The sequence below is a fragment of the Periplaneta americana genome, chromosome 6 (assembly GCF_040183065.1).
Source record: "Periplaneta americana isolate PAMFEO1 chromosome 6, P.americana_PAMFEO1_priV1, whole genome shotgun sequence".
NCBI classification, from domain to species: domain Eukaryota; kingdom Metazoa; phylum Arthropoda; class Insecta; order Blattodea; family Blattidae; genus Periplaneta; species Periplaneta americana.
In genome coordinates, this window is record NC_091122.1 from 11,923,052 (window position 1) to 11,950,969 (window position 27,918).

Here is a 27,918-nt window from a genome sequence, read left to right on the forward strand (position 1 = left end):
AAATGATATAACTGCAGAGTTTTTCTTTTCATATTTTGATAAAACTGGTTTTAAAAATATTATTAGTAACCTTTTTTTTTACACCTTTATCAGATATTTAGGTTCTAATAAGTCTTGTTGTGGTATCTTGTAATTTTTGTCCAATTGTGAGTTCATTTCCTGATGATATTTTTAGGAATTTAGAGCCTGCATTTTCTGATAATATTTGTGGTCGTTCACGTACATAATATGTCCTTGGCTGGTTCACAATAAACCGTTCTCGTTGTCGCTTCCGTTCCCGATTTATTGTGAACCAGCCGTTACATGTAGCTCTGGTTTTATTCCGCTGAACACGACTAAGTGAGTCGTCTGTGCTACATTTGGTTTCATTTCTTTATTGTAACCCAAAGCTACGCGAATCTGGGTATCTGCAATGTAGGCCTACTACATATTGTTTACACCAACTTGAAGTCAAACCACTTCAAACTATGTAGTGTAGTCATTCCCATGGAATTTGCAACCTTACCCACCCTCTTCCTAATCCTTCCAGGGAAAACCCGTGTCAAGTCTGACATGAGCAGCAATAAAATAGCCGACTTTTGAAAAGAAGCTGGAGTGAAGGAACAAACTGGAAAGATGTTGAAAGATTAAAATAAATAGCTTTTCAGGTTATTGCCGTCTAGTCTAGTTACATGTTACTACTTTACCTGTGACACAAGCTGCATCTGAAGCTTTGCCGCCCGTTCTCCAGGTCTCGGTCCTCATTCTTCCCATGTGACTTCGCTTGATCCTCACCCTTCTTCGAGGGCGATGCCCTCGAGATCTTCTGCTTCTGTTTGCAGACCGCTGCGGTTGGAGACTTGGCACAGCTCTTCGCAGCTGCCGGTGCCTCTGGGACATCGTAATACAGAGGCAGAACTATCGGGTCATTCTCGACAGTGATAGGGTGTTCCTCTGTCTTCACCGACAACAACAGGGGATCAGTTGCGTGAATGAAGTGTGTGTCCGGCTTCCTAATGCATAGCTCGGGGTTCGCGATTGCCACCTGGAAAGTCTCGAGGTACTCCTTCTGTTCCCTCGTCTCCTGGTAGAGGAGCTGAAATCACAGAAAAGACGTATCGTCATAACTTAAAAGACACACAAATACACAAACAATATCTTCATTTCTTTCTAAAGTGTTTGTGCAAAGATTTTTCCTAAGCTACTTGGTTTACAGTTAGAAAATAACAGTACTATTGTGCTTTTAAGTAAGCAATTTCCGACACAGAAATATTGTCGGAATTTTTAGTATGAGTTTGTATTAACAAAGTAATAATATCAACTACAACCGATTCATTTTAATCGACTCGATTATTCGATTAAATATTTTTGATCGATTAATCTTACAACAGAAATTTATCGATTAATCGATTAAATTCCACAGCACTAAAAATAACTAAATATATAAACAAAGGCAAATGAGAAAATAAAATAAGTGGACAAACAGTAAAGAAATAAATATGCGAACAAATAGAGACAAATAGGTAAGCAAAAGTAAATAAATGAGATAAGAGCTCATAGCTAATGTAAGTAGGCTAAATAAGTTAACAGTAAACATTTAAACAAATAAATACATAATATCTAATATACTTCAACCTCACACCTGGAGCTGATTGGCAAGATCTGCTATGATGCCCAAGAAATGGAATGCAAGAGGATCCAATAGGCCAATTTTCAGTTTATAGTTGAATATCAATGCTTCAAATATATCCAATGCAGCAGCCTGGAACACAGAGATTAATTATGCGTTTCATTTTGTGAATATTACACAAAATGTTTGATTTTTATGCTGAACTCTACAATAAAGATAAGTAAACTCTTCCAGTATTAGTAACCATCGCATATCAAGCCTCAAACTAAAGGAGGGCAGAAACAAGTGAAAATCAGTAATAATTACTCCTGGACCAAAAACTCTGGCTACTGGTAGTTTAGTAAATGTTGCAAAATATGTTAAAATGAGTAATGTGTTTAGTCAGTGAAAAAAAAAAAAAAAAGATTATTTTCCCTGGACCAAAAAATTGTACTTTCTTGCATAAAAAAAGTCAGTAAATGAAAGGTACTAAGTATTTTTCTTGGAATGATTATTTCACAAACTTCTCTGCACAGTTGGCATGGTTTTCATCTACTTATCTGTATTCTACAGTCCTTCCAATTTTTTACCTACATTTTTCCTTCATGTACTAATGTTTCCCCTCACACAGTTATTCCATATGGCCAAACTATGTAGTTCTGTCAACTCGAATTCTCATAAAAAAAAATCTGTCTGTGAGATCTGGGTTTGTAAAGCGGCTGTAAGATAGATTTTACCTCGGTACTTCCAGCTTGCTTTTTCTGCAAATACAATATTCACTGTTGCTCAAATTTTCATTTCACAGCTCCCGAATTTTTAAAAATATACAGTAGTTCTATTTACTTAAAACTGTCAATTAAGAGTTAGGCTATATATCACAATAATGGCATAAAAAATACATGTCGAAGACGCTAAAAATAAGCAAATAAATACAATAAAATTGTAAAGTACCTCAGCCTAGGCTAGTCTATTCTATTGTAAACCACGCTTTGGTTTTCACTGCCATCTGACAACCTCCCGGTGTTAGGAATTTACGATAAACTTCATTTAAAAAAGTATGACAGCATTTGTCGGTCATAGACTTAAGTCTGTCATCATATGGATAGTGCAATAAACAGTTTATAGCTGTTGTACATATACCATTTTCCTTAGATTCAGTTGAAGTAGCTTAAGATAGAATTTCAGGTAGTGCTTACAGATCTTTACAGGCATGTTATATATGAAAGCAGATACTTACACGACCATAACCTCAATAAGTTACGAAGACATGGAACCCATAATGAACATAGAATTTACAACATTCCCGGACTAAAAGAGGCCATAATTTTTAGTTTGTCTGTCTCAATAATATGTGAATAATTTAAATACCGAACTTGTTAAATTTAGCACAAATTCCAAAACTTGGATCTTTGACACTAGTTGAATTAAAAACCCAATCTACAAAACTCACATATCATGAAAAACGAACATAGTACTGTATAATAATATGCTATATAATTTATTTGTTAAACTACAATTAACTTACATTTAAAGTTGTTCATCTTCCTGATTATTTTTTAACACTGACTGCCCATTTGCCCATTAAACTACAATCATGTTTACTAATTAAAAAAATGTCATTATTGTCTTTTATCTTAAATTCGGCACTACTCACGGCAATATTACCATAAATACCTTTCAATATATAGAAGTTTTTACCTTTTGTAAAAATATTTCCAAATTCATGAATGTCTTGCTTACAAGGCTGTCAGAGAGCGCCATTTTGGGAGTCACGCTTTTGTGACATCTACAGGAGAAAACAAACAACACTGAACAAATGCTATGAGCCAACGAGGACTATTTTTCTTGCTCGTTAGCGTTCACTTAGAAATTTAATGTTTATGCCTCATCTATCACAATATTTTGGTGGTGCATTTCTAAGAGAGACCCATGTTAAAAATATATTTAATTTTTTTTGAAGATGAAGTAGGACATAAGAAAAAAAGCGTTATTTTAAATCCATATAAAGGATGAACTGTCACAATTAAAATGTTAGTGATGCAGCTCACAATGCTCCCTCCTTTTCTCTGCTCCTGCATTTGAGATCAGTGAATTCCCATACAAGATGCAATGATTGTTTAAGTCCGACAGGTGGCCTGAGTGGCTCTTGTGAATCCGATGCTGACTGACGGACCATCCTGCCTTAACCCATATAGATCCGGATCCCATTCCCAGGCGAATACCTTATAAGGGCCAAAGAATGAAGCTCTGTACTACCCTCCTCCAAGATTTCACCTCAGTCTTTTTCTAAATTGAGGGGGAGGTGAAGTGTGTTGGTGGAATGGAAGAGGAAAATGGCAGTACCAGTATCGTAAAAAAAAAAAGCAATCAGAAACAAAATAGAACTAAATAATTATGGTGTGAATCAATTTAAAATTTTCAAATATTTGTTCTGCATAATATATTTTACATAAAGAATTGTAAGTAGTAATACCACAGTCTAGTATATAGTCACGCAGCTCAATACGTAGTAAATATGCAAACATTAGATAGTTGCTCACCACTAGGATCGCTAATATCGCCTCATTACAGGCAATACAAAATATTGCTGGCACAGTCTATTGTTTCTAGCACCCTCAAAACTCAAGCTTCGTGACTGTATATAGTAGACTGTGGTAATACTTTGAAGTATTAAAAAAAAAAAAAAAATTGCTTACAACTGATAGGAAATATGGACAATATTATTGATTTTTTTTTTTTTTTATTTAGATATTGATCATTTGTAGCCTCTCCTGTGGAATGTACGTTTCAGAACTTGTAATTGTAACAAGGTTTTACAACAATAGAAGTAAATAAAAATATGACGTATACTGGCACTATTACCTGCAGTGAAGATAATATCACATTTTTTTTTTAGAACAAAGGAACATGTTTATAAGCAAATATAAGATTATGTTATAGAATTAAAGAACTATAAATTATTAGGGACAACAAAAAAAGTCCAATACTCATTACCACAAAACTTAAAAAAATTCAATCATGGTCACTGTCACTGAGTGGTGCACAATCACCTTCACCTATAGTGAAGAGTCCAGTTTCTTTGTGCTGCTCATGTCGCAGGTTTCATGGTACCCAAGTCGAGGTCGATTATAAGTTAGAGACGATTAAACTAACAGATATTATTACAAGCTAAATGAAAGTTATTACCTGTAGTCACAAATTCTATTTAAAATGGATAATTACCAGTGTTAAAACAACACTACTCCACTAAACTTAAAGAACAAATATAAACGAATTTCTCGTCATATCATTTTATCATTCACTGTATTTCAAATTCAAGTATCTGTACTTACTTTATGCAGAATACAATATTCATGTCACTGGACAATCAGCTCAAGTGCACACTTCTTCCTTAAAGGTTGTTAAAGTCACAGAAAGGACAGAAATCCGTTCCATTGTTGGTTCCAGATGTTTAAGAATGGTTCCTCTAAATACCACACTTCTCTGACTAGGACTGCCAACACAGATTTTCACGTACCAGTAGCTAATTATAAAATATTTGATGGCATAATACCTTCACTTACCCAATTCCGTGCAGATATATTTTAGAGTTCAAATCTATATCACGTCAGCCCTTTGTTCTCTCCTATACAGAGGAAACATTTTGACAAGACAAAAAGATAGAAATAAATACAACCAATAGACAAAATGTAACAAAAAGATAAACTTACGTGTAGAAACTTGTCGAGACACACTGAATGATATAAAATGATCATGATGTTTATGAAGATTGGAATTATTTGCCATACCTGTCTTGAAGTTGCATAGCCTGTAACTGTATCTTGTCCCAATCTATCATATTACTTCAGTATAGGATTGAAGTTGTTATTTCAGGAGAGGTAACTTGTACTGAGGTTATTTCATAGCCTGAGATAGAATTTTTATTACCTATGGTTAGTCATTTTGGAGAATTTGCGTGTTTATTCAGAACATAAATCATGTCTCTCACTGCTAGCTGCTATCCTTGTTGTAGAAGAAGCAAATAAATAAGTAAATTTTATCATTTTTAGTTTCGTCTCTCAATTTCTTCATTTACAGTCTACATATTTTCTGCTTGCATTTAACTTATCGGTCTTTCTAAACGTCTTTATATTGCTGTTACAAGTAATTATATCACTTCTAAGACAAATCTCTGCTGTTTTATGCTGTTATGTCCATACTAGCATTCTTCTTTGTTGAGTCAATGAAATTGAACATTTTGCTCTTAGATTCCTCTCATGAGGTTCATGTATTCATACAAAAAAAATAATAGAATTGAGGCACAGGAGTAAAAGAAAGGATTAGGAAAACTTTTTCACAGATATTACTTGTCATTAGTAATTTTTATGTCATTTGTTTTCGAATTTCAGCATCTTTGGATCTTGATTTTCTTAATCTTATTGTTAGTATCAACGTTTTATATAAAATAATAAACAGTACAACCAGTTGCTACTTAAAACATTAACTTTAATACTGTAAAATCACTAGTTAGCTCTTCAGTCATTTATACAGTTCAGCATGTTACATCATAGAGACATCTAAAACTTCTTCCCAGATTACATACATACTAGTATATAAGTTGCGTTCAGAAATTGGTAAAGTCTGCAATATATCTTCAGAATACTCCTTTGTGCATGTGCAATGACTTCTTGTATCCATTGGCCGCCACAGAAACCAACTGATAGAGATTACATTTATACAATATGCTTTCTTCTGCGTTAAACATGTTTAACACAAGTGAACAGCCCATAAACTTTGAAATATGATCTGCAAGTCGTTTTCTGAATTCTTGGAATGTGAATCTAGGAGAAATTCACCACCAGGTATAACAATTACGGTGAAAATCCGAGGACTGATGATATGGTTAGGAAATTGGTTTGGAGTAGGCCTATACAACGGACGAGAGAAGAAGGAAGATGAGGGGCGCACAGTGAGAGATCATATGTGATGAGTAACAGTGTTCGAATTGATAAAAATGCAGAGGGGGAAATTTCTCGATCACATACTAATTTCTCTTTTTTTTTTTGTTTTTTTTTTTTTTTAAGTATTATATCAATTATAATATATTCGTTTTTAAAGTAGGGGAAGTTATCCCCACCCTCGCCGCTCGGCACCTCGCCCGCCTGCTCTCTCTCTCTCTATTATCTGCCCCACTCCGGTGGATCACTGCCTACCGCCTCGCACGTATTTCATATTTTACAACACAACACAATACAACCAAATTAATGTGCATTAGACAACAACAACGTTATGGCAGTTCCCTTGAACATAAATAGATTCATTTTCCCTTCTACCACCAACTCGTCTCGGTAGCCGAGAGGTATAAAGCGTGAACAAAACGCGTCCGTGCGTTTCGTTACAAAGATCAACGGATCGAATACTACCCTCCGCAAAGTCATAAGAAAAGAAAGAGAGAGAGACATAACACAAGGAAGAGAGATTGAGAGGCTGGAGAGGGAAACAGGACGAAGTTTCTCTTTTGCTTCATAGATGCCGCATTCACTCTTTTCGTCCCACTTTCCTCCACTAGATGTTACCCAACCCTGAACCCCTATTTCCACTCTTTCTTGCTAGAGTGTGTTGTGAGCTTGTAGGGGAAAAGTGGAAAGGGGTCGTGGGCGAAGCTTAGCGTTCGCAGTTTTACGATTTGCCACTTGTAAGTTATTATTATTATTATTATTATTATTACTGTTAACGTCCACTTCAATTACTACTGTAGTACCTGACATGGTATTTTAAATTTCTGGTACCATGATAAGTTTTCCTATCCCACCTTATGAGTTAATAGGTACCTGATATTTACAAATCGATTATGAAATTTTATTATGAAAACAGCAATTGCAACAAACGTTTATGAAAACAACAAACATATAGTATTTCTGACGTAGTTCTAAGAAAAACGAAAGACACAGTCTAAAAAATTGAATTAAATTATGATTTATTTAACGACGTTCGCAAGTGCAGAGGTTATATCAGCGTCGCCGATGTGCTGGAATTTTGCCCCACAGGAGTTCTTTTACATGCCAGTAAATCTACTGACATGAGCGTCACATTTAAACACACTTAAATGGCATCGACCTGGGCTGGGATCGAACCCGCAACCTCCAGCATAGAAGGCCAGCACTATACCAACTACGCTACTGAGGCCGACTCACAGTCTAAAATGTTTATGTTTTAATATACGGGGTCTGTCATAAGTAACTGATTACTCAAACAATTGACTACTTTTACGATTCTTGGCTGTGTTGTACATCTCTGCTAGAGAGAACCTTACACTCGATTTGGTTACGCGTCAGAAATTGAACTAGTCATCAAACATGTCCACCAAAAAGCGCAATTTCTATTCTATGACTACAGAAACAATTTTCCAACAAGCTGAGGTTCCTCCCCATTATGCAAGGGATGTTCGAAGCGTTTCCTAACAGGTGGATCGGTCGTGTAGGACCAATTGCTTGGCCACCACGATCTCCAGACTTAAGTCCCCTGAATTTCTTTTTATGGGGATTTGTTCAGAATCGTGTGTTTGCAGATAAACATCGCACTATCTTCCCAGAATTGGTTGAAAGGTTCGTGCATATAATACTGATGGTTACTCTTGAAATGTTCTCGAGAGTGCACAAGGAGATGGTTCGTAGCTTGCAGTTGTGCGTTCTCGGAGTGGCAGACATGTTGACAGCTGTAAATCATAATTAGTGTAAGTGTAAGTTCATTGCAATTTATCGTAATTTGTGTTTTTTTTACACTAATCCTAAGTTTTAAATTTCATAGTGATAGTTTCATTCATCTCTATATAGAAAAGTGGAGACTTCTGGTGAGCAAACGCGTAACCAAATCGAGTGTACGGCACTTGGAAAGGTTCTTACAGGCATAGAAGTACAACACAGCCAAAAATCATGAAAATTAGTCAATATTTCATGTGATCAATTACTTATGAAAGACCCTGTACTATTGTTATATTAAAGAATAACTTCTTTTAATGCTGAAATCCAGATGATATTTACAAACGAGATTCAGAATAAGCTCACTATAGCAAACCCACTCTAGAAGAGAAAATGTTTAGACCACTGCACAGGAAATGAAAGTAAATTTTCAGAAATGCAATTTCAGGAAAAATATCACTATTCAGGTCGGTATAATTCTAATAATATCAAATATATATTTAGAGAGGGAAAGTTTCTTTCCCTGGTTGGGAATGAACACAGAAATACAGAAATTGGGGAAAAAAATCCAAAAGGACAGAAATTCCCGGCTTCTTCCCCTTCAATTCGAACACTGGGCATAGCCTAGTGAGTTTTGACACTGCTTTGTTGAATGACAATACAAGACTACATGCAGCAAACAAGACACAGGAGGTGTTGAATTCATTTCCTTGAGAGTAATTTAACCACCCTCCCTACAGTCCAGATTTAGCAATGAGCGATTTTCATCTATTTCTGCAGTCCAAGAAATTTCTTCACAATCAGAGGTACGAAGTAATGATAAGCTAAAAGAGAGCATCCAGAACTGGTTCATGTCACAGGCAGCTGAATTCCATCAAGATGGTATCTTGGAAGTTGTGTCCCAATATCATAATTCCTCAATGCACAGGATAATTATGTAGAATTTGACAGCAACCACAGAATTTCTTTCGTCTGTTTATTACAATAGCCACACGGGATTCACTTTCTGGACACACTTCATACTTTCATAATTTTACATTTGTTCGTAGTTCGTTGATTCTCCTCTTTCTCTCACCATTACACTTTCTCCAGTACAGCACACCTGCCATCGAGCACCAGTGGTGAAGATAATGGTTTAAAGCTGGAAAATATTAAATATATTCATTAAGCAAATCCTACATCAAGAACCAGGATAACAACAAAAATATTTACCGGAAATAGAAGTAGATAAAAGCATGTTCTTAATTGTGAGTATTGCATGTATTTTAATTATGTACATTGTAGTGTTTTAACATAGTATATGATTATGTCTCGTGACAGGAATATTTACGAAATGGAAATATGTTGTTGTTGTTGTTGTTGTTGTTGTCTAGTGCCTTGCATTTGGCAATGAAGCCATTAGCAGTCGTGCTTTCCAATACTTTTGAACTGTAGTTTCTTCTGAAATGGAAGAAATTTCCGAAATGAAAATATAAAAATTGGAAATTTATCTTTTGAAGAGGTGGAGAAGTTCAAATATCTTGGAGCAACAGTAACAAATATAAATGATACTCGGGAGGAAATTAAACACAGAATAAATATGGGAAATGCCTGTTATTATTTGGTTGAGAAGCTTTTGTCATCCAGTCTGCTGTCAAAAAATCTGAAAGTCAGAATTTATAAAACAGTTATATTACCGGTTGTTCTTTATGGTTGTGAAACTTGGACTCTCACTTTGAGAGAGGAACATAGGTTAAGGGTGTTTGAGAATAAGGTGCTTAGGAAAATATTTGGGGCTAAGAGGGATGAAGTTACAGGAGAATGGAGAAAGTTACACAACACAGAACTGCACGCATTGTATTCTTCACCTGACATAATTAGGAACATTAAATCCAGACGTTTGAGATGGGCAGGGCATGTAGCATGTATGGGCGAATGCAGAATGAGTGTTAGTTGGGAGGCCGGAGGGAAAAAGACCTTTAGGGAGGCCGAGACGTAGATGGGAAGATAATATTAAAATAGATTTGAGGGACGTGGGATATGATGATAGAGACTGGATTAATCTTGCTCAGGATAGGGACCGATGGTGGGCTTATGTGAGGGTGGCAATGAACCTCCGGGTTCCATAAAAGCCAGTAAGTAAGTAAGTATGTAGTGTTTTAAGAAGAATGGAGTGTGTGAAATGGACAGACAGAATAAGAAATGAAACTGTGTTGGAAAGAATAATGCTGAAACTGATACAGGAAGGCAAAAATTAATTGGTTGGGTCACTGGCTAAGAAGAAATTGCCTACTGAAGGATGCACTGCAAGGAATTACACTGAAGCAGTATCGAGAAATCAGCTAAGAATGGTGAACGGGAGAAAAGTTCGGAGCAGAAGATATCAGATGACAGACAACATTAAGATACATGGATTATATGCGGAGACAAAGAGAAAGACAGAATTACACTGAACATTGACAAACTTCTTTATGAGGTCGTGCTCGTGAATATTGAAGTTCTCAAAAAATGAAAAAAAAGTGAAAGGAAATGTAAGAATTTTGAGTAAGTTTCAGAATTTGTGTTCCAGAGGTCTGCATCGGACGTTTTCGCTCGAGCGCCAAGTAGTTCATAGCATAATCTGACAGGTAGCGCACATGCATGATGGGTAAAATTGTCACGAGCGATAAATCCTCGAATGTTATGAGCCGAGCGTTAGACATTCGTTCTTGTTACAGTGATGAACTGTGTAGTAACATCATAGATGTTTATCATTCCAAAACTTTGCAGTGTTTAACTAACCTCTCCATAGTACAACTACAAAACTTGCTTTAAAATGTAATACAAATGTTGTAGGTAAGTGTTTTTTTATCCACACAGGAGTGATTTTGTTTTTTCCACATCTGATAGATGTTAATGGATGTAAATGTAATTATTATAAACGGAGAACACAATCACGATAATGCAAGAACTGTATCAAGTTTTCTAGTAATAGTAACAATAATAATAATAATAATAATAATAATAATAATAATAATAATAATAATAAAATCTAATAATTATTGTATGAATCTTTGCATCTGTAACAGTTGTGCAGCATGATTATTCGTTTTATTATATTTTCTGTGACGTTATTTCTGTACTGATATTGTTATTAATCTACTGCTATATAATAATATTTTGTAAAACGTTTCTACATTGTCGCAGTATATAGGCGGAACACTATTATATATGCGGTAAATCAAATATTGAATAATCATTAATTAGCAATAATAACTGTATATCGAAGTTTTTCATACTATTTTATTTATAACTTCATGTTCCTGTTTTGGTACGTTCTATTGACTGTTCCATTAAACGTTCGTCATAAACGCAGAAAATAAAGCCTTATTTTTACCGTGTGAGCAAGACATATGTATATCTTATCTGTCGCCTTCCATGCAAGATAAGACATGTCGGTGAGATGACCTTGTACTGTGCTTCTATTTATTACGAGTTTATCACGACCGATCGTATCTCACTCGAGGGTGCGACACTCGACCAAGTTCAAGCGAGCGATTTAACTCCAATGCAGTACTCTGTTGTATACTGTGGAAAAGAAGAAGTGAGAGATGGATAGTGTGTGGTGCAGGCAGTGACACTGTTTTTAGCTGGATACAGGAAGTCGTCAAGTTTATTTATTGCTTCACCTGAACTGTGCCGTCACTGGACGTTGGCCTGAATCCAGTCGAGGTACTTGGCCACGTCAGTGAACACTATGTAGCTCTCTGTGTCGCACATGTGTTGGTTCTGCTTCTTCGGCTTGCTGAGGGACACGATGCCTCGGATGGACCACCGCACTGGACCACCTGCCTGCTTCTTGGAGAACACCATGCCGCCCCCACTGTCGCCATTACAGACGCTGGTGCCTGACAGAACACACGTTAAGTATTGTACTGGCTATGAAAGGGGATAGTGACTAGAAAAAGAAGAGGAGAAACATGAGGAAAGAATGAAAGAAAATGAAGAAAGAAAATGGCAAAATGAAGATGTAGAGGAAGACTACGAAGCAGAAGATGAAAAAAAAAGTAAAATCAAGAGGAAGAAAAAGGACAGTGTGAAGAAGAGAATGATAAAGGAGAGCAGGAAAAGGAAGAGAGAAGACGTGGAGAATGGTGGATAAATAAGTGTGAAGTGGAAGGCAGAGAGAACAAAGAAGAAAATGGGAACAAAAAGGTCAAAAGAGAAGAAGAGAACTACAAATACGAAGAGGGAAAGGGAAATAGAATGGGACAGAAGGTGAAGATGGAGGGGAAAAATGAATTACAATTAGAAGAAGAAGAAGAAAATTAATTTTTAGAATTTTCATTTTCGTTGTATTTATTGAATTCCATAGATTAATTTTTATTTTACTTGGTTATTTAACGACGCTGTATCAACTACGAGGTTATTTAACGTCGATGGGATTGGTGATACTGAGATGATATTTGGCAAGATGAGGCCGAGGATTCGCCATAGATTACCTGGCATTTGCCTTATGGTTGCGAAAAACCTCGGGAAAAACCCAACTAGGTAATCACCGAAGCGGGAATCGAACCCGTGCCCGAACGCAACTCCGGATCAACAGACAAGCGCCTTAGCCGACTGAGCTACGTCAGTGGCTGATCCCATAGATCTTTCATCGCCATTGTAACTATTAGATGCAAGTGTTGGCATAACAGGCAACTTTGGTAGGTCAAGAGAAGAAGGGAATATACGAACCTTGTTTGCCATATCCTGCACACGAGTTTCAAATTCCTCCATCTGATTCGATAGTCATTGGATTATTATTTGAGGCTAGAGGTCCAGTTTGAAAATTTACTATGTATCAGTGCTCTAAAATCATTATAACTTACAACTTTCGAAACTGATCAATTTGTACTCCAACTTGTCAGACAGGATTGAACTCTGAAGCTTGCATCCAAAGACAAACATGGTCCAGGTATGATCTCTCCTATAAGTTAAAACTTTGCATTCGAAGATAAGGAAGTCTGTTTCTTTTTACTCATTACGTTAACATCAGAGTGGATGTGATGTATTCTTGCACTCACCATTTAGAAATCCGGCGCAGTATGTCTTGTCAGAGGTGAACTGTGGGTAGAAATCCCGGTCACTGAACAGGCAGACATCTTGTGCCACGATCGGCATCTTCGCCATCTTCAACTCCTCTGTTACTTTCCCTGTTTCATCATAACCCCAGCCTGCAACCTATGTAACAGGAGATGTGACAACACAGATTGATAATTATTGCATTTGAAAAGTCTGGCAAACGAACTGTCTTAATTGCTGCCGTTGATCGATCAAAATATTTAATCGATTAACTATTTGAATTTAGTCGATTAATCGAGTTTTGATCGATTTGAAAAAATGTTTTAATATCCTGTAATACACAATTATTGTTAAATTTAACTTGTGTTCGGTGATAAGCATAAGTATTAAATGTTGTATATTTATATTTAAATCCAAACATTTCATCGAGTTTATCTCTGAAATTCTCATATGACATAATGGAGTTTACACTTTTCACAGACCACAGAAAACTGATTATTTTTCTTTATCAAACTAAACACACAACCTTCATATACAAACTCAGTACAGAAACTGCAAAACTACAGCGGTCGAAACAGATGACTGGCCCTTATTGTAATCGAATTACCAGATTTTAGAAAGAGAAGAAGGTAGTTACGCTCTCACTTGCAGACATGGTTATTTTATAAGGGATGAGGGGGACGAATCCCAGAAAAGTATGTATTTCATATGCTAGGAAGATGAGCTGACAAAAAGGTGTAAGTTTTCTTGGAAAATCATAAAACTTAATAAGGGTTTCGCATTGTATTGCAACTTTCAATAGAGGTAGACTAGGTTACTTCCTCATATCTCCACGTCTTTCTGAAGTGTTTGTGCAAAGATTTTCCCTATGCTACCTGGTTTACAGTTAAAAAAGAACAGTACTATTGTGCTTTTAAGTAATCAATTTCCGAGAGAGAAATACTATCGGAATATTTAGTATGAGTTTGTATTAACAAAATAATAATTAATATCAACTACAACAGATTAATTTTAATTGACTCGATTATTCGATTAAATATTTTTGATCGATTAATCTTACATTAGAAATTGATCGATTAATCGATTAAATCCCACAACACTAGTCTTAATAAGTACGTATAATGAACTTAACATATTGGAATTCTATAATTTCAGTCATTAAATGAGGTTGAAGGGGCTCAATGACAAAATTTCTCGTGTATATGGATCTGAAACGAGAAACAAGATGCATTGGAACACCTGTCTATCTTCAGTACTTTCTGAAAAATCCATAGTGACGTGCCCTAAAGTTCGTAGACTAGAGTGACTAGATTTTCGAAATAGAAAAACGAGACCCTTATTAAAGTTGACATGAATCCATATTTTATCTAAACATTCATTATTACTTGTGTTTATATTATGTCAGTGACTGCTGCCTGACAGTGTCATAAACTAATTATCTGTAGTAGTTTGTTAATTATTTATTATTGTATTTATTTATGTCTTAAGAACCCAGATTTACTTATTAATGAATTAAGAGATAATAATGAATCAGTTACTTGGGAAACTACAGGAATACATTTTTTTAGCCAAAACGAGCTTAATAATAATAATAATAATAATAATAATAATAATAATAATAATTCTTTATTTATACTGGCAGAGTTAAGGCCATAGGGCCTTCTCTTACACTACCAGGTCACAAAATATACAAGTAGTTAAAATTTAACAAAAGTTTAAGAACAGAATACTAACATATTACAAAAAAAATAAAATAATAATAATAATAATAATAATAATAATAATAATAATAATAATAATAATTCTTTATTTTACTGGCAGAGTTAAGGCCATATGGCCTTCTCTTACACTCTACCAGGTCACAAAAATACAAGCAGTTAAAATTTAACAAAAAGTTAAAGAACAGAATACTAACATATAACAAAAAAAAATTATAAATAAATAAATAAATAAATAAATAATAATAATAATAATAATAATAATAATAAAATCGACACTAAACAACATGAAAATAATACCATAATAGAAAAAAAAAAGAAAGTAAAATACATTGGAATATAATGAAAGCAACTCGTTTAGTACAAATGGTTAATATGGAAAACGTAAGGAAGAATATATGAAAATGGAATGTAATAAAATAATAATAAAAAAGAAAAGAAATACGAAAATTAAATAAAAATTCACGATAAAAAGGCTATGATAATAAATTCATCGGCTGATAAAGAGAACGAAAAGGGGAAAGGAAGGAAAAAGAAATATATAGCCTATATTTTTACAAAACTATGGCAGAGAAAGGAGTTTATAACTGAAAGAAATCTAATGCAAAAAGTGCAATTTTAATTTATTTTTGAAACTAGACAATGTCTGACAGTCTCTGACATGTTGTGGTAGAGAGTTCCAGAGATGAGCTGCAGAGACGGTGAAAGATGAAGAGTAGAAGGATATTCTGTGTTTAGGAATGGAGAGTGTGATATGGTGTTGTGAGCGAATATCTATTTCGTGATATGAGGACAAATGTTGAAAACGAGAAGCTAAGTAGCTAGGGTTAGAGGTTTGAAGAAGCTTATTATGTTTCTAAGATTAATACATGTATTTGCACATCTATAGGAGAAAGTAGACATATTCGCCTTATTTTAAGTGATGATATCATGACAGTATTTTCCTGAAGAGGATGAAATCAAAAGATTTCAAGAAGATATATTTTCCTGGCCTAGTCATAACAGAGATGACGCAGCTGAGGAGCTGTAGTGTGGGACTTCAATAAGATATCTGTGTTTTCACTTTAAAACTTTTTAGAATTTTCCTTTTCATTTTGTAATATGAAGGACAAATGTCGGTACCTATACCATGCACACCCTGTATAGATGGAGAGTGAGGAACAACGAAAGAATTTCCACGTGAGGTACTGACCGTGCCCTGCTGGTTGACAACGTTGGCCAGGGCGGCCTGCTGGCTGTCCCACAGGCATATGGGGCGCACGTACTTGGTGAACTGGACGGGGCTGGTCAGGATCAGCAGCGCCAGGTCTGAGCGGTAGTTGGACGAGTTGTAATCGGGGTGCAGCAGCACCTTCAACACCTGCACAGCAAATGTTTAAACAATGGCAGGAGGGATATGAATCTCATGTCACTGGGGAATGAATCAAAGACTATGGAATCATATCTTTCAAAAGTTAAATGGTTAGCAGAGTCTGTATTAAAAATGTCTAATGTAACTTACTCCACGTCTCAGTTATTTGCTCTTTTATTTACATACTGATTCACTGACTGATTAACAGGCAGACAGAGAGATGTGAAGGAAATACAGAAGTCATGTCATGTCATGTCAGGTGAGGTACAGAGAGACAGACAGACAGACCGACAGGCAGATATTTGTTCGATTGGTAAGTCAGTCATAGTGAAGAAAATGTGTTCTCGTTATGCAATTTTTTATCTTATTAATTGTGCTAACAAACGATTAGGGAAAACACAGGAATTTTACTGGAAGCAAGTAAAGAGATAGGTTTGGAAGTAAATCTCGAAAAGACAAAGTATATGATTATGTCTCGTGACCAGAATATTGTACGAAATGGAAATATAAAAATTTGAAATTTATCCTTTGAAGAGGTGGAAAAATTCAAATACCTGGGAGCAACAGTAACAAATATAAATGACACTCGGGAGGAAATTAAACACAGAATAAATATGGGAAAAGCCTGTTATTATTCAGTTGAGAAGCTCTTATCATCCAGTCTGCTGTCAAAAAATCTGAAAGTTAGAATTTATAAAACAGTTATATTACCGGTTGTTCTTTATGGTTGTGAAACTTGGACTCTCACTTTGAGAGAGGAACATAGGTTAAGGGTGTTTGAGAATAAGGTGCTTAGGAAAATATTTGGGGCTAAGAAGGATGAAGTTACAGGAGAATGGAGAAAGTTACACAACACAGAACTGCACGCATTGTATTCTTCACCTGACATAATTAGGAATATTAAATCCAAATGTCTGAGATGGGCAGGGCATGTAGCATGTATGGGCGAATCCAGAAATACATATACGGTCTTACTAATAAAAACTCTATATACAGACGTTTAACTATCTTATACTTATACAATGAGTAGCTCATTTATACGTCGTGTGTAAATTCCTTACTAATAATCACTACATACGTCGTGTATAACAGTACAACTGTTGCACAGCTACGTCATAGTTTCGTCATTACTTCGTTACGAAAGATAATAGAATATCTGAGGTTCTCTATTGCATCCGGTAGAGCGCTCTAGTGTGGCGTATTAAGTATCGATAGTACAACTGGCTCTAATCGATTACCATACTATATTTTGGTCAAAGAGTACAAGCTACAGCAATATTATTCTAATTATTCTGTGCTCTTTGGTTTGTTCTTCTTTGGTTACTAGGCAACCATCATCATAAAATGACAGTCGATACCAATGAGCACTTCTGTGCTCGTTGGTCGATACGAACAGCTGTTAGAGGGGCGGCCATTTTTTCGCTATATACAACGCTTAAACAAGGGGTTTCGGGTATATAACTACTGCAAAGCAATTCCCATTGTATAGTTACAGGCTGTTTATACGTCCATCGCTTCTGCATGGTTTATTAGTAAAGTTTTCTGTCTCAACTCTGCATAAGTCTAGTATAAAAACTATACACGGTTTATTAGTAAGACTGATAGAGTGTTAGCTGGGAAATCTAAGGAAAAAAGACAATTGAGGTGGGCGAGGCGTAGATGGGAGGATAATATTAAAACGTATTTGAGGGAGATGAGATATGATGGTAGAGACTGGATTAATCTTGCTCAGGATAGGAACCGATGGCAGACTTATGTGAGGGTGGCAATGAACCTGCAGGTTGTGTAAAAGCCATTTGTAAGTAAGTAAGGTATGAATCAGCTCCAATTGGAGAAAATAATGCTGTGTTATTTCAGATTAGATCAGGAAAGTTCTCAGGAAATTATATGTATCAGTGCTTGTTCCTTAATCGTTATGAATGTTATGGTAAAGCAGACGTGAAAATGGCGCTGTTTTGGGGTCAATATTGACACAGCCATAAAAGGTTAGATATCTTACAACTTCCCTCTGATAACCTGATGGTTAATGACCAATACATGTACAAATCTTGAGGATGTAAGCAAGGAGCAAAGAAAGCAACAATTTGGTCAGGCGGAAAATTTACAGGAAAAATTTTAAGGGGACAATTTTTTGGTCAGTCAATTTATAAGCCAGCCAATCAAGTTAGGTCTATTAGACTCTCACTGAATGAATCAACTCACTCACCTGTTTGACTTGCACACCACCTTCACTCCACTGGTTCAGGTGGTACTTCCCCAAGTAGACGAACAAAATCTCAGGGTCTACTGGTCGAACCACGCTTGAGCCTTTGCTTGCACAGTGGGCCGCTGAAAATAAGCAAGAATGCCAGTCCTTAACATGTGTACACAAACTGAAGGATGCTTTCAGATGCAGTTTTTGGGCACATGTACAATGTTGTGGAAGGATATACCTTTTAGTATACAGATTGGCCCACTTAACTCTTTCACCTCCGATGGCGTGTGAAATATTTCATATATACTCGTACACAAACCGACAATTACAGGTTAAATTACATCGAAGGGACATCTGATACACGTAATGTATTTTGTAATAAAATAATTTTCAAGATATTAGAGTCAACTTAATTTTTTTAAATGGGAACCCACTATGTTTTACATTGCAAATGTTGCATTAGCAATAACAACTGACCACTTTACAGACTGTTTGAATGTCACCGGTAAGAGTAAACGTAAGCAATGTTTGATGCACCCTTCCTTATGTCTAGTTGATAATGTTGACGTAATTGAATTTATTTTATTGGGTTATTTTACGACGCTGTATCAACATCTATGTTATTTAGCATCTGAATGAAATAAAGAAAAGAAGTTGGTTTTCTAAATTTAAGTGAACATAAATTTAATTCTTTTCTTCAAAAGTATTGAACCAAATTTTTTTAGTTGATTATTTAACGACGCTGTATCAACTACGAGGTTATTTAGCGTCGATGGAACTGGAGATAGCGATATATTTGGCGAGATGAGGTTGAGGGTTCGCCATAGATTACCCGACATTTGCCTTATGGTTGGGGAAAACCTCGGAAAAAACCCAACCAGGTAATCAGCCCAAGCAGGAATCGAACCTGCGCTCAAGAGCAATTCCAGATCGGCAGGCAAGCGCCTTAACCGACCGAGCTACGCCGGTGGCTGAACCAAATTTCATGAAATTTTGATCATACCTCTATATTTTCATATGGAATAAATTCTAAAAATTACATGAAAATCCGTGGAGTAGGAAAAAGTTCTTGTAACGTGTTGATTGGCCACTTCCTCTCTGCTGTGTTGAAGAGAGACACTTACCCGTAAGAATTGTCTTAGGACCGATTAATGATCCTCCACATTTGTAGACTGGGTTCAAGTCTTTGGACTGGTACAGGGCTGCATGCCACGGGAACTGCCCCCTTGCTGTATTTTGTCCGTGGCTGACGAGGGGCGCAGGCTGTACAGACACCAGTCCACACTGGCCACTCCCATCTGCCACACACATGGGATATGATCGTAGTAGCCTATCTGTATTTGGTGGTAATTCTACATCTCTAAGCAAGGGTTATATAGACAACATCATACCGAGGAATGATAGAAAAAATGTACCGGTAGTTAAGCAGAAATGAGAGAGCCGACATTTTAGCAAAGAAAGGCACTAAAATTGAATAAAAATATAACTACAAATTTTCATAGTTATCAATAAAACAAGTTATTAAAAATATTATTAAAAGTAATAATATCCAAATATTTATTTATTGATTTATCTAATGGCTAGTACATGATATTTACTATCATTGACTGAGCGAAAAACAAGAAAGCGGTGAACAAAACTACGGATTAAGTAATTAAAAACATTCGGGCTCTGGCTTCCAGTAGCGGTCGACTTCCTTGGAGGATTTCAGAGCAGGGCATTTGGCAAGATGTTGTCTATCCATGTCTTCCTGTTGATGGCACAAAATGCAGGATGCTGATGGAAGGATGCCAAGAAGACTGAGGTGTTTACCCAGGATGTCATGTTCAGTGTTAAGACGAAAGCTTGCAACTGCTAGTCTTCTGGGTTCAGGAGGTTTATCGTTCAGCAATTCCCTACGTTGTTACGAAATGTTTATGTCCAGTTCTTGTCGGTGATTATTTTTTGTAGTTGCTTGATATATTGTTTTACTGAGCTAAATGACAAAGGTTTCCGTGGGTTTATTTAGAGATTGACACCCTTCTTAGCTAATGTGTCAGCCTGTTCATTCCCTTGTAGATTACAATGTCCTGGGATCCATTGTAACACAACTGTTTTGCCACGTTCTTTTAAAGTTGCAAGTATTTTTTTGACAATTATTGATTTGTTCTGTGTAGGGGTGATCAGTTTTATTTATGAACAAAATGGCTGCTTTTGAGTCCGAGAGGATGACGGTGTTTGTGAATTTTTCCCTATGGAATAAAAGTTGATTTAAGGCAACATGTATAGCTTCAATTTCTCCATCATAGGCAGATAGATTATAACCAACTGAGAGATCACTAAAAATACCAGCTCCTACATTTCCTTGAGGGTCTGCTTTCGAGCCATCGGTATAAATTCTTACCCAATAGTCTTCCGGATATCTGATGTTGACGGTTTCAAGGGCCAATAGTTTTAAATTTCCTTTACTCTGTTGAATTTTGGTGATTTGTTCTTGGAGGCCTATTTCTGATTGAATTATATCTATCTGAAGTGGGTTATGTGGAAGCATTAGAGGTTGAAGGAGATTGGGTATATAGAGTTCTTCTTTTAGTTTCTCTGCATATTGGATGAATCCGTGTTGCGTTTTCAGATACCTTTCTGTGTTAAGGTATGTGGACCAATAGTCGTGCGACATAGACCTACCTCCACGTGGTGCACCCTGGACAACGCTTTGCGGCAAAATGGTCTATAATAAGGCAAAGAAAATGAGAAAGCCAACAAATTGTCCTTTTAAGGATTACTCTGAACAACTTAAGATCCTTCAGTGGAATGCAGGAGCATTATCTCAGGCCAAGAAAACGGAACTTATAAACATCATAATACAATCCAACATAGACGTCTTCATAATAATTGAAGCCAATCTTCTATACGATGATCTACCATACTATCGATTTCCTGGATACACTGTACACCTGTTACCAAAATTCAGGCAAATTGCAAGAGGCATTTTAATAGGAGTCAAACACAACCTTACATCAGTCTCCACGAAAATAAAAGAAATGGACAGTGATTCAGATATCCAAATATTAAATACTACAGAAAATTCCCATTGGAAAAATTTACTAGAAAAACCTGATTTAATTCCTGATCTACCAAGTAAATTTGCTATGGCCATGTTCAGACTCCTTACAGGTCATGACTGTCTGGGTAAATATTTACGTAGAATTGGCATCCTGTCTACTCCAAATTGTGTATTGTGTTCTCAAGAAAAAGAAATGGACATGAATCATTTAACACACTGTGAAGCACTTCAACAAAATAAAAGTGTTAAATACTGGGAAGCAAGAGATAAAATAACTCGATTGCTAAACCAAGATCATTAGATACCTACCGACATTTAAATTATCCTGTGAGAAAATGGCTATACACAGTACATAGGCTGGATAAAAAGTTATGGCAACACTGCTGTCACATGACGACGGTGCGTTCGAGAGCTGCCAGCTGTGTGGACATGAACAAGAACTGTTAGATGAATTAGTGCAGCCAGCGGCGACAGTACTCTGTCAATCTACTGCAGTGTGTAGAACGTTGACTTTCATAGGGATAGTGCAAGTACCCTAAGACATGTTTACAAAACTAAAGCAACGTTCCTGGATCAAAATTGAAATGGCACGAGGTCGTAGTGCATAAGAATGTTTTCAGGGACTGCGTGAAGCATGTGGCGATGCAGTGTTGCAATATCGCATGGTGGAATGATGGGTTAAAGCGCTAGCCTTTACTCCACATGTGTGGACAAAAGTTGGAATAAGTGTGTGAGGTCCAAAGGGAAGTGTGAAGTCCTTTCAAAAGGAATGAGGCCCCTATGTCTTAGGCTAGATTTTTAAACATATTAAACAGAGACACCTCATATATCAAAGAAGGAGTTCCTAACTTTCCATACCTGATTCTGTTGGTGGTTCCTCATCTTTTTCTTCTTCAACTCTTTCGCTCACTTCCGGAGGCAATGAGGAAGGTGGTGTCTTGGTGGTCGGTGCAGTGCCTGAAGGCAAAAATATCACAAACTCACATCTAAACTGAATAATTTCAAGGGAAAAATTGTTCCAGGGCCGGGTATCAATCCCGGGACCCTTCGCTTAGTGCACGAATGCTCTATGAACATAATATAACGCAACAATTTCATTTTCGCATGTTAATTTGATAGAACTTAATTAGAACTTCAACTGCTTTATTTTTCTTTTGCATCATGGCAAGGCATAAATTGAACCACCACCACAACCACCACTGCCACCATTATTATTACTTACTTATTCACAAATGACTTTTAAGGAACCCAGAGGTTCATTGCCGCCCTCACATAAGCCTGCCATTGGTCTCTTCCTGAGCAAGATTAATCCAGTCACTACCATCATAACCCACCTCCCTCAAATCCATTTTAATATTATCCTCCCATCTACGTCTTGGCATCCCCAAAGGTCTTCTTCCCTCCGGCCTCCCAACTAACACTCTATATGCATTTCTGGATTCGCCCATACGTGCTACATGCCCTGCCCATCTCAAACGTCTGGATTTAATGTTTCTAATTATGTCAGGTGAAGAATACAATGCGTGCAGTTCTGTGTTGTGTAACTTTCTCCATTCTCCTGTAACTTCATTCCTCTTGGCCACAAATATTTTCCTAAGCACCTTATTCTCAAACACCCTTAACCTCTGTTCCTCTCTCAAAGTGAGAGTCCAAGTTTCACAACCATAGAGAACAACCGGTAATATAACTGTTTTATAAATTCTAACTTTCAGATTTTTTGACAGCAGACTGGATGATAAAAGTTTGTGTTGTGTGGGTGCGTTCGATTGTTGAAAAGTGTTGAAATGTGATGTCAAATAGTGTGTGTTCTGAAACAGGCAGCGAAGTTCGAGATGACGCCGAGATCTAGTAGGCTCTGAGGATGGTGTGAAGAAGCACCGAAACACCTGTAAGCCGCACATGCTTACATAATTAACACGAGTAAGATCGCCATTTAATCAATTATTTATATTCAAGTGTTAAAAGTAGTGTACGAAAGATTCAAAATGGATTTATTATTATTATTATTATTATTATTATTATTATTATTATTATCATTTTCGATATTATCATTACTGTGACAATCATAATCGTCAAAATTTGTTAGGCACAGGCAGGGGTTTAGTTGTAAAATAAAAAAAATCTGCATTCATTAGTAATATACATTACAAGAGCGGTATGTTGACGTTTTCATGTTCGAGGAAAAGATTGAAAAAGCGAAACGTAGTTGAGCTTTTTTAATTTCCGAGAACATGAAAACAAACATACCGCTCGTGTATCGTACATTATTTTGTGCGAAGATCGTTTATTACATACCTGAAAGACGAATTTCTAATTAGTTGCAATGAAATCTCCATGTTGGTTTCTGTTTAATGACGGCAACTTCGGAAAACCAAAATATCTTTCTTCAACATTGTTGCTATAAAATGTTTTCTGTGTTTACTATACTCCAGCAGGCCGTGATATACGTCTGTCTTTTTTCCCCCCAGTCTATAAATGCGAACTTAAAACAAACAGTAAGGTTATGTAATGATTTATTTTTCATTTTAATATTCTAACAATATTATTTATATAACATATTGCAGTAATAACATCGGCATCTGGAATTTTGTTGATTTTTTCACGGCTTCCTTAATGTTACTTGTATCAGGAATGCAATAAGTTTCGTGGAATAGTAGACTTTACTTAATTTTTGCAAATATTTAAAAACAATAATTAACATTGGAATTTAGGTGAAATTGCAGTGGTAAGTTTCCAATTTATAATTATTACTATGTTAAACGTCTCTAAAAATAATATGTTAAAAGCCTAAAGCAGTAAAATGTTATGTGTGTTAGGTTGGGAATACTGAATGTGGTATTTCACACTTACCGCGTATTGGTTCTGTGCGGAAAACAAGCAAATACGCACGATCTCGCACAAATAACATTTTAAAATTTCCACGTTCGCTTCTGGAATTGAAAGGCTTTTGTCATTGTCAATAACAATTAGCAAGAATTGATCTGTAACATAGCAACCATGATGAGAGAGCAAATTTACAATTTATAATGATTCTTTCTTTTACTTATGGGTTCACAATTCCAACGTCTTTCCTGCAATTATTCAATAACTTGAAGGCAATCGTAAACTAAGACGATGATTCCGTACAGTGCAGCACTAAATGGATATATTGAAATAAAACGAAGACCTGCATAACACATCTGAGGCGGAGGGACATTTCGAATACAGGTAACATGTTTTTTATAATTATCCAGGGGCACTACAGTCCAACTTGTATAATTCCAACGTTTTTAATTTGAAATCGTGAATAATTCGAACTTTTCGCGCGGTCTTCCTCCTATAAAACGCAATGTAAAAAAATTGTTTGTAATGCAAATTTTTTCGGCAATTCGAAGTGAAATTCAACGAAATTCAGTTCCTAAATTATGAGTGTCAGTCTACAATACAGCGCGAGCAAACTGTAGCCGTATCTTATCATGGAGAAGAAAGGAGCCACCGGCGTGGCTCAGTCGGTTAAGGCGCTTGCCTGCCAGTCTGAAGTTGCGCTCGGGCACGGGTTCGATCCCCACTTGAGCTGATTACCTGGTTGGTTTTTTTTCCGAGGTTTTCCCCAACCGTAAAGTGAATGCCAGGTAATCTATGGCGAATCCTCGGCCTCATCTCGCCAAATACCATCTCGTTACCGCTATCACCAATCTCGACGCTAAATAACTTCGTAGTTGATACAGCGTCGTTAAATAACCAAAACTAAAAAAAAAGAAAGGCCAGAATATCCCGAGAAACCATTGCCTACAATCGGCCAGACCATGGGCCACATCCAGGAATTAAGGTCCTATTTAGAGGCCAACAAAATGAGAGTGAATCAATTTTACGATCGCTATTAAATAAACTGGAAGAATTTTGAATGAATCAGAGACTAAAATAAATGTTAACACGAAACAAACAAAAGTATCGAGTTTTAATTTTTGTAAATTGAATGTCCTGTACTTTGGTAATATTGTGCAAAATTTTGAATAAATAGTTTCATTTCTTCTATTATTGCATTGAATTTTTATACAAGAGGAGAGGCGAACAATTCCCTTATAGTCTTCATAAATTTAGTTGGTTGTTTTGAACCGTTCATCTCGAAAAAGTTGGTGTAGGCAAATCAAAATGCCTCTGGCATAGAAAGCAAGAAAACAATTCTTTGGTCGGCGGGAGAAGGCACTTAAGTAAAAGAAATGAATTTTTCAGGAGATACTTCTTTTTTTTTAATTTACTCTTAACTGAATGTAAGTTCAATAATGAAATTCATGTATGTTGGTAAAAGTAAGACCCTTTTCAAGTGAATAAACAAGAAATTTTATTATTTCAAAAATTAGAAAAATACTTGACTTATGTGATTAGATACAACAGAAAAATCGACTTTTGTTTTACTTATGTGCCTTTTTCCGCCGACCCAAGAATTGAAACTTGCATATTACATATTTTTTTAAATCTTGGATAATTCGATTATTTTAACGATCTCTTGAACTTCGAATTAACCAGGTTGGACTGTATTTTCTGTAGTGCACTAATAAATGCTTAACATCTATAGCAGTGGTCGTCAGCACTCGCTGAAATTTGCAAAGGGTAAGCGGAGCCATCCCATGTGCCCAGTGGTGCATCAGGAAGAGGTAGAGTCCCGTCGCTCTTATTTCCGGCAGGTCGGCTACATTTAAACGTGTGCGTCTTATGATTCGCTGCTGATGATGTAATGAACTTCGTAAGACTCGATAAATTCTTAATATAATCGCCCGCCATTTTGGCTCTTTTGTTGGCGTTTGCAGAAAGCACACGAGAACGTTATTTGCCGCTCAATTATTTGCTGAATTACAGTGCGTTTGATTTATTATCATAGGAGATACGACATGATAATGTTTACCGGTGCGGCAAATAGATTCCTCGTCTGGTAACTCGGCAACGAAAGAACAAAAATGGCGAACGATACTACCTACTTAGACTTTATAGACGTTTCACTTCATAAGACGTAAGCAAAGAGGAGGAGTCACGCCGGAAATAACAGCGACATGACTATAGCAGCTACGAGTGCACCATGGTGCACTGTGTTCTCCGCGGGTAACAGACGCTAGAACCAGGGTGTTCTGTGCTGACGACCGCTGATCTATAGCATCGCAGAATTAAATACACGTGGAATCAGTTGTCACCTCTCATTCAGTCACAACTTGTTCCAAAATTCCAATAAAATAATTAAATATTAAATGAATCAAAACTTAACAAAATAAAATTTTAACAAACTAATTCTTGGGATTGGGAGTAAGCGGTACCATTTAAATGCATGATCAAACTGGGTGGCCACCTTGGATCATCAGGGGCCTCAAAATAATGACAATAATAATAAATAGGCCTAAAGGTCCAAATCAAGAGAAGCAAAACTTTATTCACTGATCAATGCCTGTGTCCTGATTCCTTCAACACGTGAAAGCCAGAGTGACTCTTGAAGCTGTATGTCTGAAACTAAAATGAAGGCAATGTTCACAAAAACAAGTAAATAATGCTGGGCAAGAAAAAGTGGGCCAGATTGTGTCCTACGTGGTACATTTGAAATATCCCGAAATGCCTCAAAATGAGGATGGCTGGTCATCCGAATCGGGAACCCTGGACCCTGACTGACGCTGTTCTTTACTATGATTGCAAGTTATCTTGAACCTTACATCCACTAAGTCTGTCTTTCGAACTGCTCGGTACGGCATATACTCATCAACGTAACGGCACGGCAAGGGTGCCCCTCCCTCGGGTAACGTGACTCTTTTCAGAAAACGTTGGTTCTTTCACTTTACGGCTCTCTACTGTAAAAGAACTTGGTTCAACACAGACATCATCATCTCACAACACTCCGGTTTTTCAGAGGAGAACATGGTTTCGTAGCAGGTTTTAATTAACCTGTAATGAGTAAGTATTTAAATATAATCATGTGTACACTCCTTTTCCCTCATCCGGGCTGGGGACCGGCAATGGCGGAGTTACTACAGCTATTTCTGTACATTATATAGGTCTACATGACTTACACCTACACCTGATATGTACATATTCTTATAACAGTATTTTACAGGCTTATTATTTAAATTTACATTAATTTACAATTATACACAATCCATATTCCTATCATCATTACTGCCATCATAGCTTGGTCCAAAATTAATTATTATTTCGTCAATTCCATTATTCATTCGGAACTATCTTCTTAATCATAGGTACTACTTTCTGAACAGGATAGAATTCTTCGATTGTATCCCGAATGACATGTTGATCGAAGTCGTCCACTTCAACTTTACACAAGTCCTAATTCTATTCTATTCCTATT

The 27,918-nt window shown here is 36.4% G+C and overlaps 1 protein-coding gene across 1 annotated transcript in view; it reads right to left on the bottom strand.

The window, feature by feature from the left end:
- LOC138702155 (transmembrane protease serine 9-like) overlaps nucleotides 1-27,918 on the bottom strand; it is a 117,701-nt gene that overhangs the window by 52,161 nt on the left and 37,622 nt on the right. The window contains exons 4-12 of the mRNA XM_069829762.1: nucleotides 22,455-22,553; nucleotides 19,678-19,851; nucleotides 18,566-18,687; nucleotides 16,201-16,368; nucleotides 13,293-13,449; nucleotides 11,927-12,131; nucleotides 3,287-3,407; nucleotides 1,622-1,741; nucleotides 687-1,075 (exon numbers count right to left, since the gene is read on the bottom strand). Coding sequence (XP_069685863.1) covers nucleotides 687-1,075; nucleotides 1,622-1,741; nucleotides 3,287-3,407; nucleotides 11,927-12,131; nucleotides 13,293-13,449; nucleotides 16,201-16,368; nucleotides 18,566-18,687; nucleotides 19,678-19,851; nucleotides 22,455-22,553 — 1,555 coding nt within the window. The remainder of the gene's footprint in view (nucleotides 1-686; nucleotides 1,076-1,621; nucleotides 1,742-3,286; nucleotides 3,408-11,926; nucleotides 12,132-13,292; nucleotides 13,450-16,200; nucleotides 16,369-18,565; nucleotides 18,688-19,677; nucleotides 19,852-22,454; nucleotides 22,554-27,918) is intronic.